The sequence below is a fragment of the Ursus arctos genome, unplaced genomic scaffold, assembly GCF_023065955.2.
Source record: "Ursus arctos isolate Adak ecotype North America unplaced genomic scaffold, UrsArc2.0 scaffold_12, whole genome shotgun sequence".
NCBI lineage: Eukaryota > Metazoa > Chordata > Mammalia > Carnivora > Ursidae > Ursus > Ursus arctos.
This window is the reverse complement of record NW_026622786.1, coordinates 8,604,554-8,617,059: the sequence shown is the minus strand read 5'-3', so window position 1 is coordinate 8,617,059 and position 12,506 is coordinate 8,604,554. Positions and strand designations below refer to the sequence as shown.

Genomic DNA, 12,506 nt, shown 5'->3' with positions numbered 1-12,506 from the left:
AAATTTTCTGAACTGGACTCAGAGGCATAGGAAGACTAGATTTAATTTGGCTGATTATTTAAATGGTTAATTTTTTTTGTATTATAGCCATTTTTCATCTCTTTTTTTATGATTAAGCATTTCCTTTTAGTTGAATTCTTAATATATTTTAAATATATTCACAATAAAGTGCTTTGGCTTTAAATAAATGTTTAAATTAATATATAATGTGGAAATTGGAGTGAAACATAAAAATGTGAACAACGTTATAATATTCAGATAATGACTACATTAAAACATGGATCAGAATAGAAACAGTAATTTATTTTAAAATTATAATGAACAATATATATGTGCCTAGTATGTCGTTTCTCTAAATATTTGTTTCAATAAATGTTAATAATGAACAACAGACTGACAATGATAGAACTAAAAATGCAGAATAAATGTTATGATAATGATGTGTGCAAGGAAAAGTCATTTCTAAACAAAACACTCTCATTCAGATTTTAAGATATAACAAAATCTAATTTGGGATTAATGGTATGAAAGAGTCATTCAGAATTTCTGAAATTCTAAAATATATTTATAGCAATACAATATGTTTTCTTCAGGTATATTTGGAAGGAACCAATAAGGTGTTTCCAAATAGATCAGTTTTCAAATATTTCCAACTTAATTGTAATTATAGGCAGGCATTGATTTGCCTTTCAGAAATTCATGTGCTAAAGGCTTCATAACTGTTCCTCTAAAAAATATCTTCGCTTATATTATTTTTTATAATATTAATTAGCCAGCAAACTTTCCTCAAGGACAAAGCAAATGTAATTGTAAGCAGAGCCCACACTAATGTGCTACAGATTATTACAATCAGTAGAATCTAAAATAATGATATTTTTACTGTATTTGGCAACTGGAGCTCTATTATTCACCATTTATTTTTCTTTTTCACCACATATTTTTTAAAAAAATTTTGGTTGATTAGAACAGGATCGAACATATAATGATCCATTTGTTTCACTGGGGATAAAGGACAGGGACCTAATTATATTAAGTTATTATTGTCCACATCTTCTCCCTAGTCTTTTCAGTAATTACCTGCTATGGAAATTTTTTAAGCCTTCATTTTTAAAAATATACTTCTGAAAATTCAGCAAAGGAGATGCAAAACACAATTTGGGTTGCACAGTTGTAGGCAACATAATTAACATTTGAAAGAAAACATCTACATACATTTCAGGTTGCTGTTAAAAAGCTGAAGAGACAGTCACTCTCCTTGTAGGAGTCTCAGAATCCCATCCTGGGTTCAGGAAAGAGGAAGAAATTGGGTCAAGCCCTCTTTTCTCTTTCGCATTTTCTAATCCACAGCATGGGTCAGTTTTCCATACTTTATACTTATTTTACTTTCTGCCAAACTCATTGGCTGACAAGCATTAACCTCAATTGTTCTAACTGACTGGTTAGGTGATGTTGTTGAAATGAACAGAGATTATATCATCCCTCAAACCACTCTCTTCTTCTTGCCTTTACTATGAGTATTTTCTGGAGAGTACTCCATTCCAATCAGTTTTCATCAATTTACTTAGCACTTACTCGTATGGTTGCAACTGAGAGATTTGGGGCTGGTGTTTTGGGAGCCCAATCTAAGGAAGACATCAAATTAGACTATGTAATTGTTGGCTCTTGATTGCTCGGAGTTCTCGTAGGCATCTATTACATATATATACGTATATATAAATCTAAAATTCAAGCCCCAATTCCTCTGGACTTTTGAATTTTCAGAAAATAAACTAAAATTATTTCCATAGCTTCAGAATCTCGGAACTGTAGTGCTATAGTTCACCTTTCAAAGAAATGCTGAGCAAAATCACTGCAGAAATATTTTTTTATTGTCGTTAGCTTTAAAAACTTTTCCTGAGCTGCCAGGATATTCCATGTACTTTAAAATTCGTGAACTGAAATCTAAAACTTATTCCTATTACAAACAATAGCTGACCTGAAATAGTTGGCAAATAGGAAAACTGATACTCTGTAGCGTGTTAGGTATATTTGCCGGTGCTGTGGGAAAGCACAGAGCAAACAGAAGATGCAGAGATTTTCACAGGATTCACAGTCTACTTTTTATAATTCAGATTCCCATGTGACATGGGAATTTAAAAAGGCAAGAAAAGATGTTTCCATACTAGTTTCAAATTTTCCGATTTTTCTTCTGCCAAGTCTTCATGTCCCCGAATATTTCTTAAGGTACAAATCTCCTGCACATGATGAAAAGAGCTTCGATAGATGGAAAACTAGACCATCATTTGTGTTCGTATGAGTAGAGTTTTCCCCAGGAACGATACGTGCCACCCTAGTGAGATGTTATATGGGGAATCTCTCTGAAAAACATACAGCCCTCTACTGCACATCTAAGGTGGCATTATTATTTTGTCCTACAATTATCCTGTCAAGAGTCCAATTCAAATAGGAAACCTAGATTTGGGGGTCTTGCAAAGGTGAGGAAGGTATTGCTAGAACGTGTTCCCTTTTCTCTTTCTTCTTCCATGAGCTGATTTTGCCACTTCCACTGAGGGGCATAAAGAAACAGCTTACATGGAAATCCATTTCATATACACATGGGCACACACACACTTTACACATGTACAAACAGAAGCATTTGGCTTTCCAAAAACATTTCAGCATGACTGGGAAAATAAGAAAAGCCTCATATTTTGAGTAATGATAATAACAAATGGGTTTGAACCTGGGATCGTTTTGCTAAAGGTATTTTAGACTTTTTTTTTCGGATGAAAATATGAATCTTTGGAAAACACACAGATTGATTTCCATCGGCAAATGAAAAATCTACATGTGAAGAAACAATCAGGCGTGTGATATGGGAGTAGAAGTGATGGATTGTTGCTGAAATATTCAGATTATGATGAAGGCACAGACGTAGCCCGCTAGTTTAATAGGAACTCCTACTGATAAAATATTTTAAAAAGTCAGAGCCCGACTTTGTAGGTTTTTTTCACATGACATTGACTTCTCCTGACTCTGTCTCTCCTTGATTCCCTTCTTTGCTACTAGCATGGAAATAGACTAAGAAAACAACCTCAGGCACATGCTCTGACTGTTGTCCTATTTCTGCACAAGGGAATTTATTTTTACTGGGTCTGCCTTTGAGAAAACAGAATTTGTCCAATGGATCTTTGGATGGCCTTTTCCCTGTCGTCGAGGCGACAGCTGAATGTGCCAGGTAACACTTAATGGAAGGCTTATGAAGAGAGGAAGTGACCTGGAGAAACCTGGCTCCATTTTCTCCCCTGTTTGCCCTCTTTAGAAGACCCACCACCATACAGTACCTTCTTTTCATTTTCCCGTCGCTGCTGGTCCTTCATTTTAATCTGGAGAAGCTGAAATTTCAAGAGTTTCCCTATCAGTGGTAGAGTGAATTTCTCTCCGCTGTCCATAATTGCCTTTGCTGCTATTAACACCTATGAAGAAACACAATTAATAGGAAAAGTGGCATTTTATAAGCTTTGGCTCAGTCTGTTGGTGATGAAAGGATGAAATGGTGTTTCAGTTTTGTAATTTTCGTCTTATTGCAAAGGTGCCTCGCTGCTGGCCAAAAGAATTAGAGAAAAATGCCCCATTGCCATAGAGAGGGGGCATTTCTCTTCTACTTTACAGAAATTGGGTTGTCTGAAAATGAACTTCTTTTTCCAATGAGGCACAGAGTGCGTCCCACAATGGTGCTAGACTCAGACTCCCAAAAAAGGGACAGAGGAAAGATATGCCAGGGGTCCCTTTAGGATGACTGATAGGTCAGTTTCGTGCTACAGAAAGTCTATTGTTTGGCGTAGCCAATCGTCTAAACTGTCAAACTTTGACTTGTTACAACAGTATAAATTAAATAGGGTTTTATAATAATGGAAATAGCTATGTTAGCCATCTTTGACTTCTTGGTGACCAAATTCAAATGAAAGATAAAAACTGCTTGACACAGAGGCACCATGGGAATGTTTCTTCCCTGCCCCCTCGCAATTTAATGTTGATCCTGTTGGTATGCAGCCTAATTGGGGTGAAATGAGGTTATTGGGTTTTCTTTGGGTGACGACAGCCACTAGGAACATACAGCTGTATTGTCCAGATGTGTGGCACTGACAGCCTGTTTTATGACTGCGCTTTTTACAGCTTGTTTCCCCTAAATTTCACACAACTCTCTAACATCTGGGCCCTTTTCCTTGGAGCCCTATAACCACTTTATTTACTGCAAAAAAATAAAATCATGTAAAATATACCATAAAAGGTTGTTATGTGTTTCTCTTTATTCACGTTGTCTCCCTAATAAAGCTCACCTCTGCTGGGAGCATTGTCACAAAAGTAATCTGGTCAAAGTATTTTGCGACTTTTGTTTTTAAGCACGCATTAAGATTTATTTATAACCTCGAGATGAATTAGGTGTTACTAAAATGTTCTGACACGTTGCTTTTCTCCCCCCCTTGGAGCAATTACTCCTCGGGGCGCATATGGTGTCAATTTCAGACCCTCTGTCTCAGACAATGACTGCGTACTCGGCATCTCCTCGAGCTGCGTCTTGTCTGAGGTGCATACCAGCTCTTGGTCAGGGCTTTCCTGACCGATCTGGTTCCTGATGACTTTCCACTTTGCCAAAGGAAATAACGGAGAGAAGGGGAGATGGTTATTTTGCTTCTAACTGCGGAAGGCCCTGTGGCTTATCCCAAGCCAAAAATGTAACTGGACCTCTTAGAGACCGTACTGCATCGCAGAAGGGGAAGGGCCAGGGAAAAGAACTCCTTTAAAGCTGCTGTTTCTGAAAACCAAAGGAACAAACCAAGTGTCAGACAGCTTTGCGTGTGTCTAAGCAAACACCCTCCATGGAACAGGGTACTTTGCTTTTTATGGGAGTTCTGCTCCTGCTACCACGATTTAGGGAAAAGGACATGACGGCTGTGATTTCTGGGAGCAGGAAAGCGTGAGGGTACACGTGCAGAGCCTCACCATTTAATGATGGCCAGATTCAAGAGGGAAGGGAGTCCTAAGGGGACGGACGGTCACACATTTACCATAAAATGAAAGCTGTTCGATGGGGTCCAACCCCAACGGTGGATGTATTTGGTTTGCAATGACATTTTTCAATGCCAGTTCAACAGTGTGCTGACAGTCAGGCTGTTTTGTGACATTTGGTTCAAAATACACAAATTTGGGTTTTAAGAAACTCACAGCAGTCTAGTACGGGGCGTTTCCCGGTAATACAAATATAATGACAGTGTTGAAGGGAAGTCAACACTGGAATGGGTTACCAAAGAGTGGTGTGGAGTCTCTTTTCCTGATGACCTGTGAACACAGGATATTTACCTATGTCTGGGATGGTTTGGGTGAAGCCTGCCTGGCGTCCTGGTGATGGATGGGATGTCTCTGGAATTGCTTTCTAATCCCGTGTCTCTGTGAGTCTATGAATGTTACCTCAGTGTGTTAAAATGTATTCAAAGCACAACAAAATGTCCTGAGAGAAAGGTATTTTTCAGGCCATAAAAGTTATTTCTGGTCCATCTGAAACTGTCTGTACAGAGCTTGTTTTAAAACAAAAATCTGGCACAGCATCAAAATAACCATGATCTCCTACTGTGAAATGGGGAGATTAGGGATGAGAAGTGTCACTGGAATCGCTGAGTACCCGTGTTCTTCTGATGCATGAGCACAAGGTGAGTCAGAGAAGTGGCAGGGCAAGGCAGCATTGAGGAGGGCCTGATGGATGCTCCCTCGTCCCTGAACAGCCCCGGGGAAGCCCACGCAGAAGCAGGCTCCATGCCAGCGAGGCATAGCACTGCATGTGGCACCATGAGCAGGGGCAGAAACCACGCCTGCCTGTCCTTCCCCAGGGCTGCTCAGAGGATACTTGACTCCCACACGTGCCATTTTCCCTGTGTGCTTCCCCCCAAGAGGAATGACAGTGTGAATCCTTGGGATAATTTTTTTTTTTTAAGATTTTATTTATTTATTTGACAGAGAGACAGAGTAGTTAGAGCACAAGTGGGGAGGAGAGGGAGAAGCAGGCTCCCTGGAGCCCGATGTGGGGCTCGATCCCAGGACCCTGGGATCAGGACCTGAGCCAAAGGCAGATGCTTAACCAACTGAGCCACCCAGGTACCTCAATCCTCGGGATAACTCATGAGGACAAAAGTCTCTGCTGAGCTCAAAATCTGAGACTGAAAATTTTTATGGTTTGTGGGTCCCCCCCAGGAAAGGCAGAGAAAGAAAGATGTTTACAAGTTCAATTCTACTGAAAAGTCTTTCTTCTCACAGTCCATGGTTCACAATTCTACCCCATCAGGAGTCAGGGTTTGGTCTCAGATAAAAAGCAATTCCTTAGAGGGCCTTTCTTCGAAGCATGAGTCTTTGAGGGAAGATGAAAAAACTGCATTTAGAAAGAAATGCAGCATTCCAGGAAGACTTTGCTTCCTCACCGTAGTTGGAGTAATTGACATAATGATCAAACCTTCAACCTTCCATCATTGTAAAGGCTACGCGTCCAGTATCTAGTCAAGGGATGTGTGTGTGTGTGTGTGTGTGTGTGTGTGCTGGGGAGACACACTGACAAGGGTGGAAGGTATTGGGATGATAATGCATACAAGAGAAAATGGGAGCGATGAGTTGGTCAGGGTTGGGGAATAATCAGACAAAAACCGGAGCTTCCAGAATGAGGCAGAAAAACAGTCCTATGTGGGTTAAAACCTGGGTACTCATCAAGCCAAAATACCAAATAAATGAGCCTGGCATGAGCCAGAAACTTAAAAACAAGCCTTATGGGCAAATGAGACTCATTAAAATGGAGTAAAACTGTTGCCAGGCAAGACTGTATGTGTCTCCTGGACATATTCAGGCCAGGCCTTTGGGCCTGCCAGGGCTTGATGTGGGGGGGAGCAGTCCAGGCCAATCTACCATAGGTATTTGGTTCTGGGAAAGCCTGGTGCAAGAGGAAACTTAGTTTGGGAGTGTAGCTGAGGAAAGAAGACACATCTGCATTTTCACATCTGTGAAGATCTTATTTTGAGGGTAGATGCCCTTTGTCTGTTAGAAAATTCGTGATTCTGAGCATACTAAGAAATATAAGCATTTCCCTCTTTATCACTGACCTGACTTAAAGACTTATGTCATATTTACTATCTTATGAGCTGATCCAACAAAAATATATCAAATAAGCCAAATTCTTTCCTTGCCTGGGGATCAGGCCCACCCACAGACACTTGTACCCTCCCTTCCCCTTCTCCAACCCTCCTCTCTGTGCTTCCTCCCACGTTAACAGTAAGCTTGACATCTGCCTGGACAACAGTAAGAAGCGCTTCAAACATTCCCATGGAAACCAAAGGTATGCATGTGTGCAAGTGCTTGCACATACAAACACATAGGCATACATGCATGTGGATGTGTACATGTATATATGACAGATGATAGATAGATAGATAGATAGATAGATAGATAGATAGATAGATATGACTTCATGAGATCTGTGGCCTGGATTCCCCGATGAGTTTACAAGGAGGCATACGGAGCAGCTTTTATCATTGCCTAACTTGGTCATGCTCAATGCAGGTGAGTTCTGAGGAAGGGCAAAGATTTGGGATCTGCATTTCTCCTGCTCGGAGCAGGCCACAGAAGGTGGTGGGAAAAGTGAGGGAAAAGTGTGGCTGTGAGGGGTGGAGGAGGGTGGGGTGATGGGAGAGGAATGAGCAGAGGGAAGACATTCCTCTAGGAACTCCAAGTAGCCACCAGTTTCCCTAAAAAAAAAACAAAAAACCAAAAACTTTTCATTTCAGGGCCCTTCTTGGGGGTCCATGATGTTTGTTACAGCAGCAGAAATAATGGGTGGGGGTACGACTTCACATTGAACCCATTATCCTTGAGTCAATGACTTAGGGTTGGTTTGGACATGCAGAGGCCCCGGTGAACGGGGGCACAAGGCAGTACCTGGACTCTGTCCAAGCAGCACAGGACTGAGCAAACAGGTTTTTGACACACAGAATATCTAACTCTTGAAGGTCTGTATGTATTCTTTCATTCATTTGGTATCCCATTGTTTCAAGTAGCTCATTTCCTTAATATACGACTAAGTGCAATAGTTCATCATCATTGTAAAAACTGCAAACAGCACCAGAAGGATGTACAATGAAAATGCTTCCTGAACCGGCTCCACTATCCGCTTTCCAGAAGGAAACCCTTGTGTATCCTTAAATAATTTCCTATACATAAAATAAACATACACGTGTATATCCTGTACGTTTTAATACAACTGGGATCATGCTTTCACATGGGCGAGTGGCTTGCATTTTTACATAGAAAGTTATAGGACAGCTTTCTGTGCTGACATGTATTGCGTATGTTTGTATTTTTATATTATTTTCATAGTCTCTTATTGTTTGGACATTTGGGCATTTATTTTACCAGTGTCCTAATGATGGACATTTTGGCAATTTCAGGTTTTTTTCTTCTAGTAAGGGCATTATTTTAAATACTTATGGCTCTTTCCAAATGGAGATTTGAAAAGTTTGTAGCATTTTTGTTCCCACCACCACTCTGTGAAAGAATGTGTTTCTCCACCCCCCTCATTAATGCTGAGTATTCTCCAGCTTTTCTATCTTTGTCAAGAAAAATGCTGAAAGATCTTTCTGTGATGGAAATGTCCTGTGTGCTCTACAAAACAGTAGCCACCAACCACATGTGGTTAATCGAGCACTTGAATATTGCTAGTCTGATAGGAACTGAATTTTTCATTTTATTTTTTCGTTGATTAAAATTTAAATAGCCTCATGTAGCTTAGTGGCTACTGTTCTGTGTGATAGCCAAAAGTGGAAAAAAAAGTATCTCATTTAAAATTATATTTAATTATCCCATCATTCTGTCCCTTTACCCCAAAACTGAAAGGAAAGATATCCTATCTGGCACCATCTTTGCAAATTTTATTCATGTAGGCAATGCTTAAATATAGTTACTAAATGATAACGGTGCACTCAGATTTACACAGTGCTCAGAGTGAAAGGTAATGGAAAGCTATGACTCCCAGGCTAAGGTCTTTGTTTCTGGCCACTCAGGGAGTTTGCCCCAGTAAGGTGAAGATGAACAGGGCTGGCGTGGGGCAAAAATGGGAAAGATAGAGTTTGCTTCTGGCTTCTTTATATTACCCTTTTCTCCTCTGCTGTGTTCCTCCTTCTAAGTACCCGGTGCCTTTCTGCCTTCCAAATCCCTCTTGCTACTGAAATAGAAAAGCTTTCACTTGGTAACTCACTTTGAATGAAGCTCATTCATACCAGCAATTTAGCCGTGTTTCAAGATTTGATCCCTTAGTTACAGGATGAAAGGGACTAGAACCTGTGAAATAATTTCAAACAATAAGTAATAGGTGTGGCTGTTCAGAATGTAGGGTGGGAGGTGGCTGTCCTGGCTAACCTGAAAGCTTGCAGTGCCTAAGGCTGGCTTGAAGGTAAATTCGGTTTCTGTGTTCCTGGTGCTGTCTGCTGGGAGGCCTGGAGTGACAGCAGCATTGAGGCCTTGTCCAGTTTTCCAGGCACCCGCCCTTGGGGCTCACTGCTGGAGTTGCTGATAGATTCCAGGACTGGGTCATACAGAGGAAAGGATCTGAAGGGAATGGGAAATCTCCCTGGGATCAGGGTCGGGGGAGCACCAGAGAGGCCGAGTGAGTGAGTGGGTGGGTGGTGGGGCAGAAAAAGAGTAAGGGGGCAGCTGGGTTCTTCCCCGAGGAAGAATAAAGGCAAAGGAAACTGCTCCGGGAGTAAGACCGGGGACTTGTCTGTGTGCGCGTGTGTGTCTGCGCATGTGTGCCTGTGCGCACGTATCTGTGTGCAGGTGTGCGCAAGACCTTGTGTGTTTATGTGCGCAGCTACCTTGGGGATGATTAAGATGGTTAAGACACTCAAGATACTCTGTATCCAAAGACAGTGTCAAAACGGAGATTGTGGAGATTGGAGAATCAATAAAAAAAATACTAACACTTTTGATTGGCACTTTAAAAAGACAGACTGTTGACTATTTACCATTTCTATCTAATTATCCTGCAGAACACGGGGTATTATGTTTGTCGTTAAACACAGGTCAGACTAAAGAAGTATAATTTATTCATCAAAGGGGACCGTGTAACTGTAGGAGCCATCTTCAAAATTTGCTGCTTGGTAGCATCATTATTTGCTTATGCATTCTGCGTTAATCTCATATGTTATATCTGTTTACAACTTAAAAAGTCAGAGGAACTATTGCCCTAGCGTGTGTTTGCATGTGAGCATGTGTGTGCATGTATGTGCATGTGCACACGTGTGTGTGTGTGTGTTTTACAAAACTTCCAATATTTAGATGGGCCTGATTCTGCATATTTGATGAAAAGGATGGATGAACAGAGGCTTTGTAAAGACTGAAAAGGCCCGCTTATTTAGAGATGCCCTCACAGGAAACAATCCTGTGGGGAATTTTAGCTCCTGCGGTACAAGGGCTGAGAGACCAGCCGCTGGAAGTTATCATGACTTCCGTGTAGCATAACGAGAAAGCACAGGTGCGCTTGTGTTCCGGTCTTCTCAGACCCCACTGGGCAAGCGACCGAATCCCCCTTAAACCTCAGCTTTTTAATCTACAGCAGGGTTTCTCAACAGTAGCGCCATTGACATTTGGTGCCAGGTAATTCTTTGTTGTGGAGGTTTTCCTGTGCCTTGAAGAATGTTTTGGTGCAACCCAGGCTTCTACCCAGCTGCGACAACCAGAGGTCTCTCCAGACATTGCTAAATGTCCCCTTGGGGACAAAATTGTCCCTGGTTGAGAACCACTGATTTGCAGAAATGAACATAACTAGAATTGAATGAAATGACGCATAAAAAGACAGAGCATGGTGAATGACATATGCACAGTAAACCCTCGCTAATATCAGCTCTTACTGTGATTACGCTTATCTCCAGGGGGGAAAAATTGGAATTCGTGAAGGCCTTAAAAGGAATGGGGTGAAGCATGTTTAGGCTGGCAGATAGAAAGTGACCTTAATTTATTACCAGCTGGTGGTAACCTGGCTTCTCCTTTCATTTAACCCTTTCTCTGCTCAGACAGAAACAAATCAAGATCCATGCAGGAAAGGCAGAGATAAAGAGAGAAGGTGTGAAAACATATTTTGTTATGGCGCGGTGTATAATGGCAGGGGGAAAAGGAAGAGGAAGGTTGCTGTTCTTAATTTCTCCTAAAATTCGAGCTGGGGGACTCCTACGAAGAGCGTTCTGCAGTCTCACGGTGCCCCTTTCCTGCTCCCTGGGCTCCCCTCCTCCTCCATTCCTTCCGCATTTACTGAGTGCCCAGCTATATTGCAGTCACTGCATTACCTGATCCTCTACACGTCTGGTCTACCCAATTCACATTCTTTAAGTAATGAATAATTTCCAATGAGACATAATTGGAAAAACAGCTGGAAGCGTAAGGGTTGCAGTGAGAGGAGGCGGTGGAGAGAGAAAAAGAGGAAAGGAAAAGAATGGGAATGACTGAAACATATTTTCTCACTTTGAGCAGAGGAAAAGAAAATAATCAAGCGATATTAAGCTGTCCATACATAGGTTTAAAGGTGACAGGAGAGGCAGGCTCCGTATGGACTGCAGTGCCTGTCTAATGCAAATGGAACGTTGTGAAGGTGCTCGGACTACAGCTGGGTGAGAAGTCATTATGATGATAATACCCATAGCAGGTGACTCCCAGATCGTTCTCAGCTGTCCGTCATTAAACTGCTATCCACCTCTCGGTAACGTCAGGGCTGTAAAATAATTCCGGTCATTGGACCCCTTACATCTGTGCTGAAATGAAATAATATTTGGCAGTAACAAGAAGTCACTGAAACTAAATAAACAACCCCTTTCAAAACTACATAAAAGTCGGTAACATAATAACATTTGACAGGGATTAAGACTTCTTTGGGGCTGTAAGGAAGTTTCAGAAGCAGCAATAACAAATACATGGAAGGTGGAACAGATCTATGCTTTCACGGGACGTAGAATTGGAAACGTGATGGATTTCCCAAAGGAGATGTGCGTTTCGAACATCTAATACGCATGTGTCAAAAGGCGCCGGACTGTATTTCAGAAACGTTTGTTGGGATTACTCTGCCAATGAAGGATAATGCAAAGCTTCCCTCTCTTTATTAAGGAGTGTTTTGGCTTTTGTATTTCTGCAAGACACATAAAGGCACATAGAGCTGCATGTGATAATTTATGGGAGAATGATCGAGAAAGCTCAGATGTGCATTAGCTTTAGGTGTGTATTAGTATCATGTGGATCCATAATCATGATGATCTTTTTTTTTTTTTTTTTTGGAGATCAAGACCTTTCCTTAGTCCCCAAATGCTCCCACCCCTCTGAAATCATTCTTGGTTCTTTCAGCTTGTAATGAAAGCTACAACAGAACAATCCTACAACTTTTTTGAGTCTTTCCTAAGGGGGTTAGCTCTCTTGTACTGGAATTATTGGCATCCAGGGTTGGTCTCCTTTAGGAG

The 12,506-nt window shown here is 41.2% G+C and overlaps 1 protein-coding gene across 1 annotated transcript in view; it reads right to left on the bottom strand.

Moving 5' to 3' along the window:
- Positions 1 to 12,506, bottom strand: part of SPAG17 (sperm associated antigen 17) — a 184,328-nt gene that overhangs the window by 143,511 nt on the left and 28,311 nt on the right. The window contains exon 4 of the mRNA XM_057310745.1: positions 3,324 to 3,455. Within this exon, the coding sequence (XP_057166728.1) occupies positions 3,324 to 3,455 (132 nt within the window). The remainder of the gene's footprint in view (positions 1 to 3,323; positions 3,456 to 12,506) is intronic.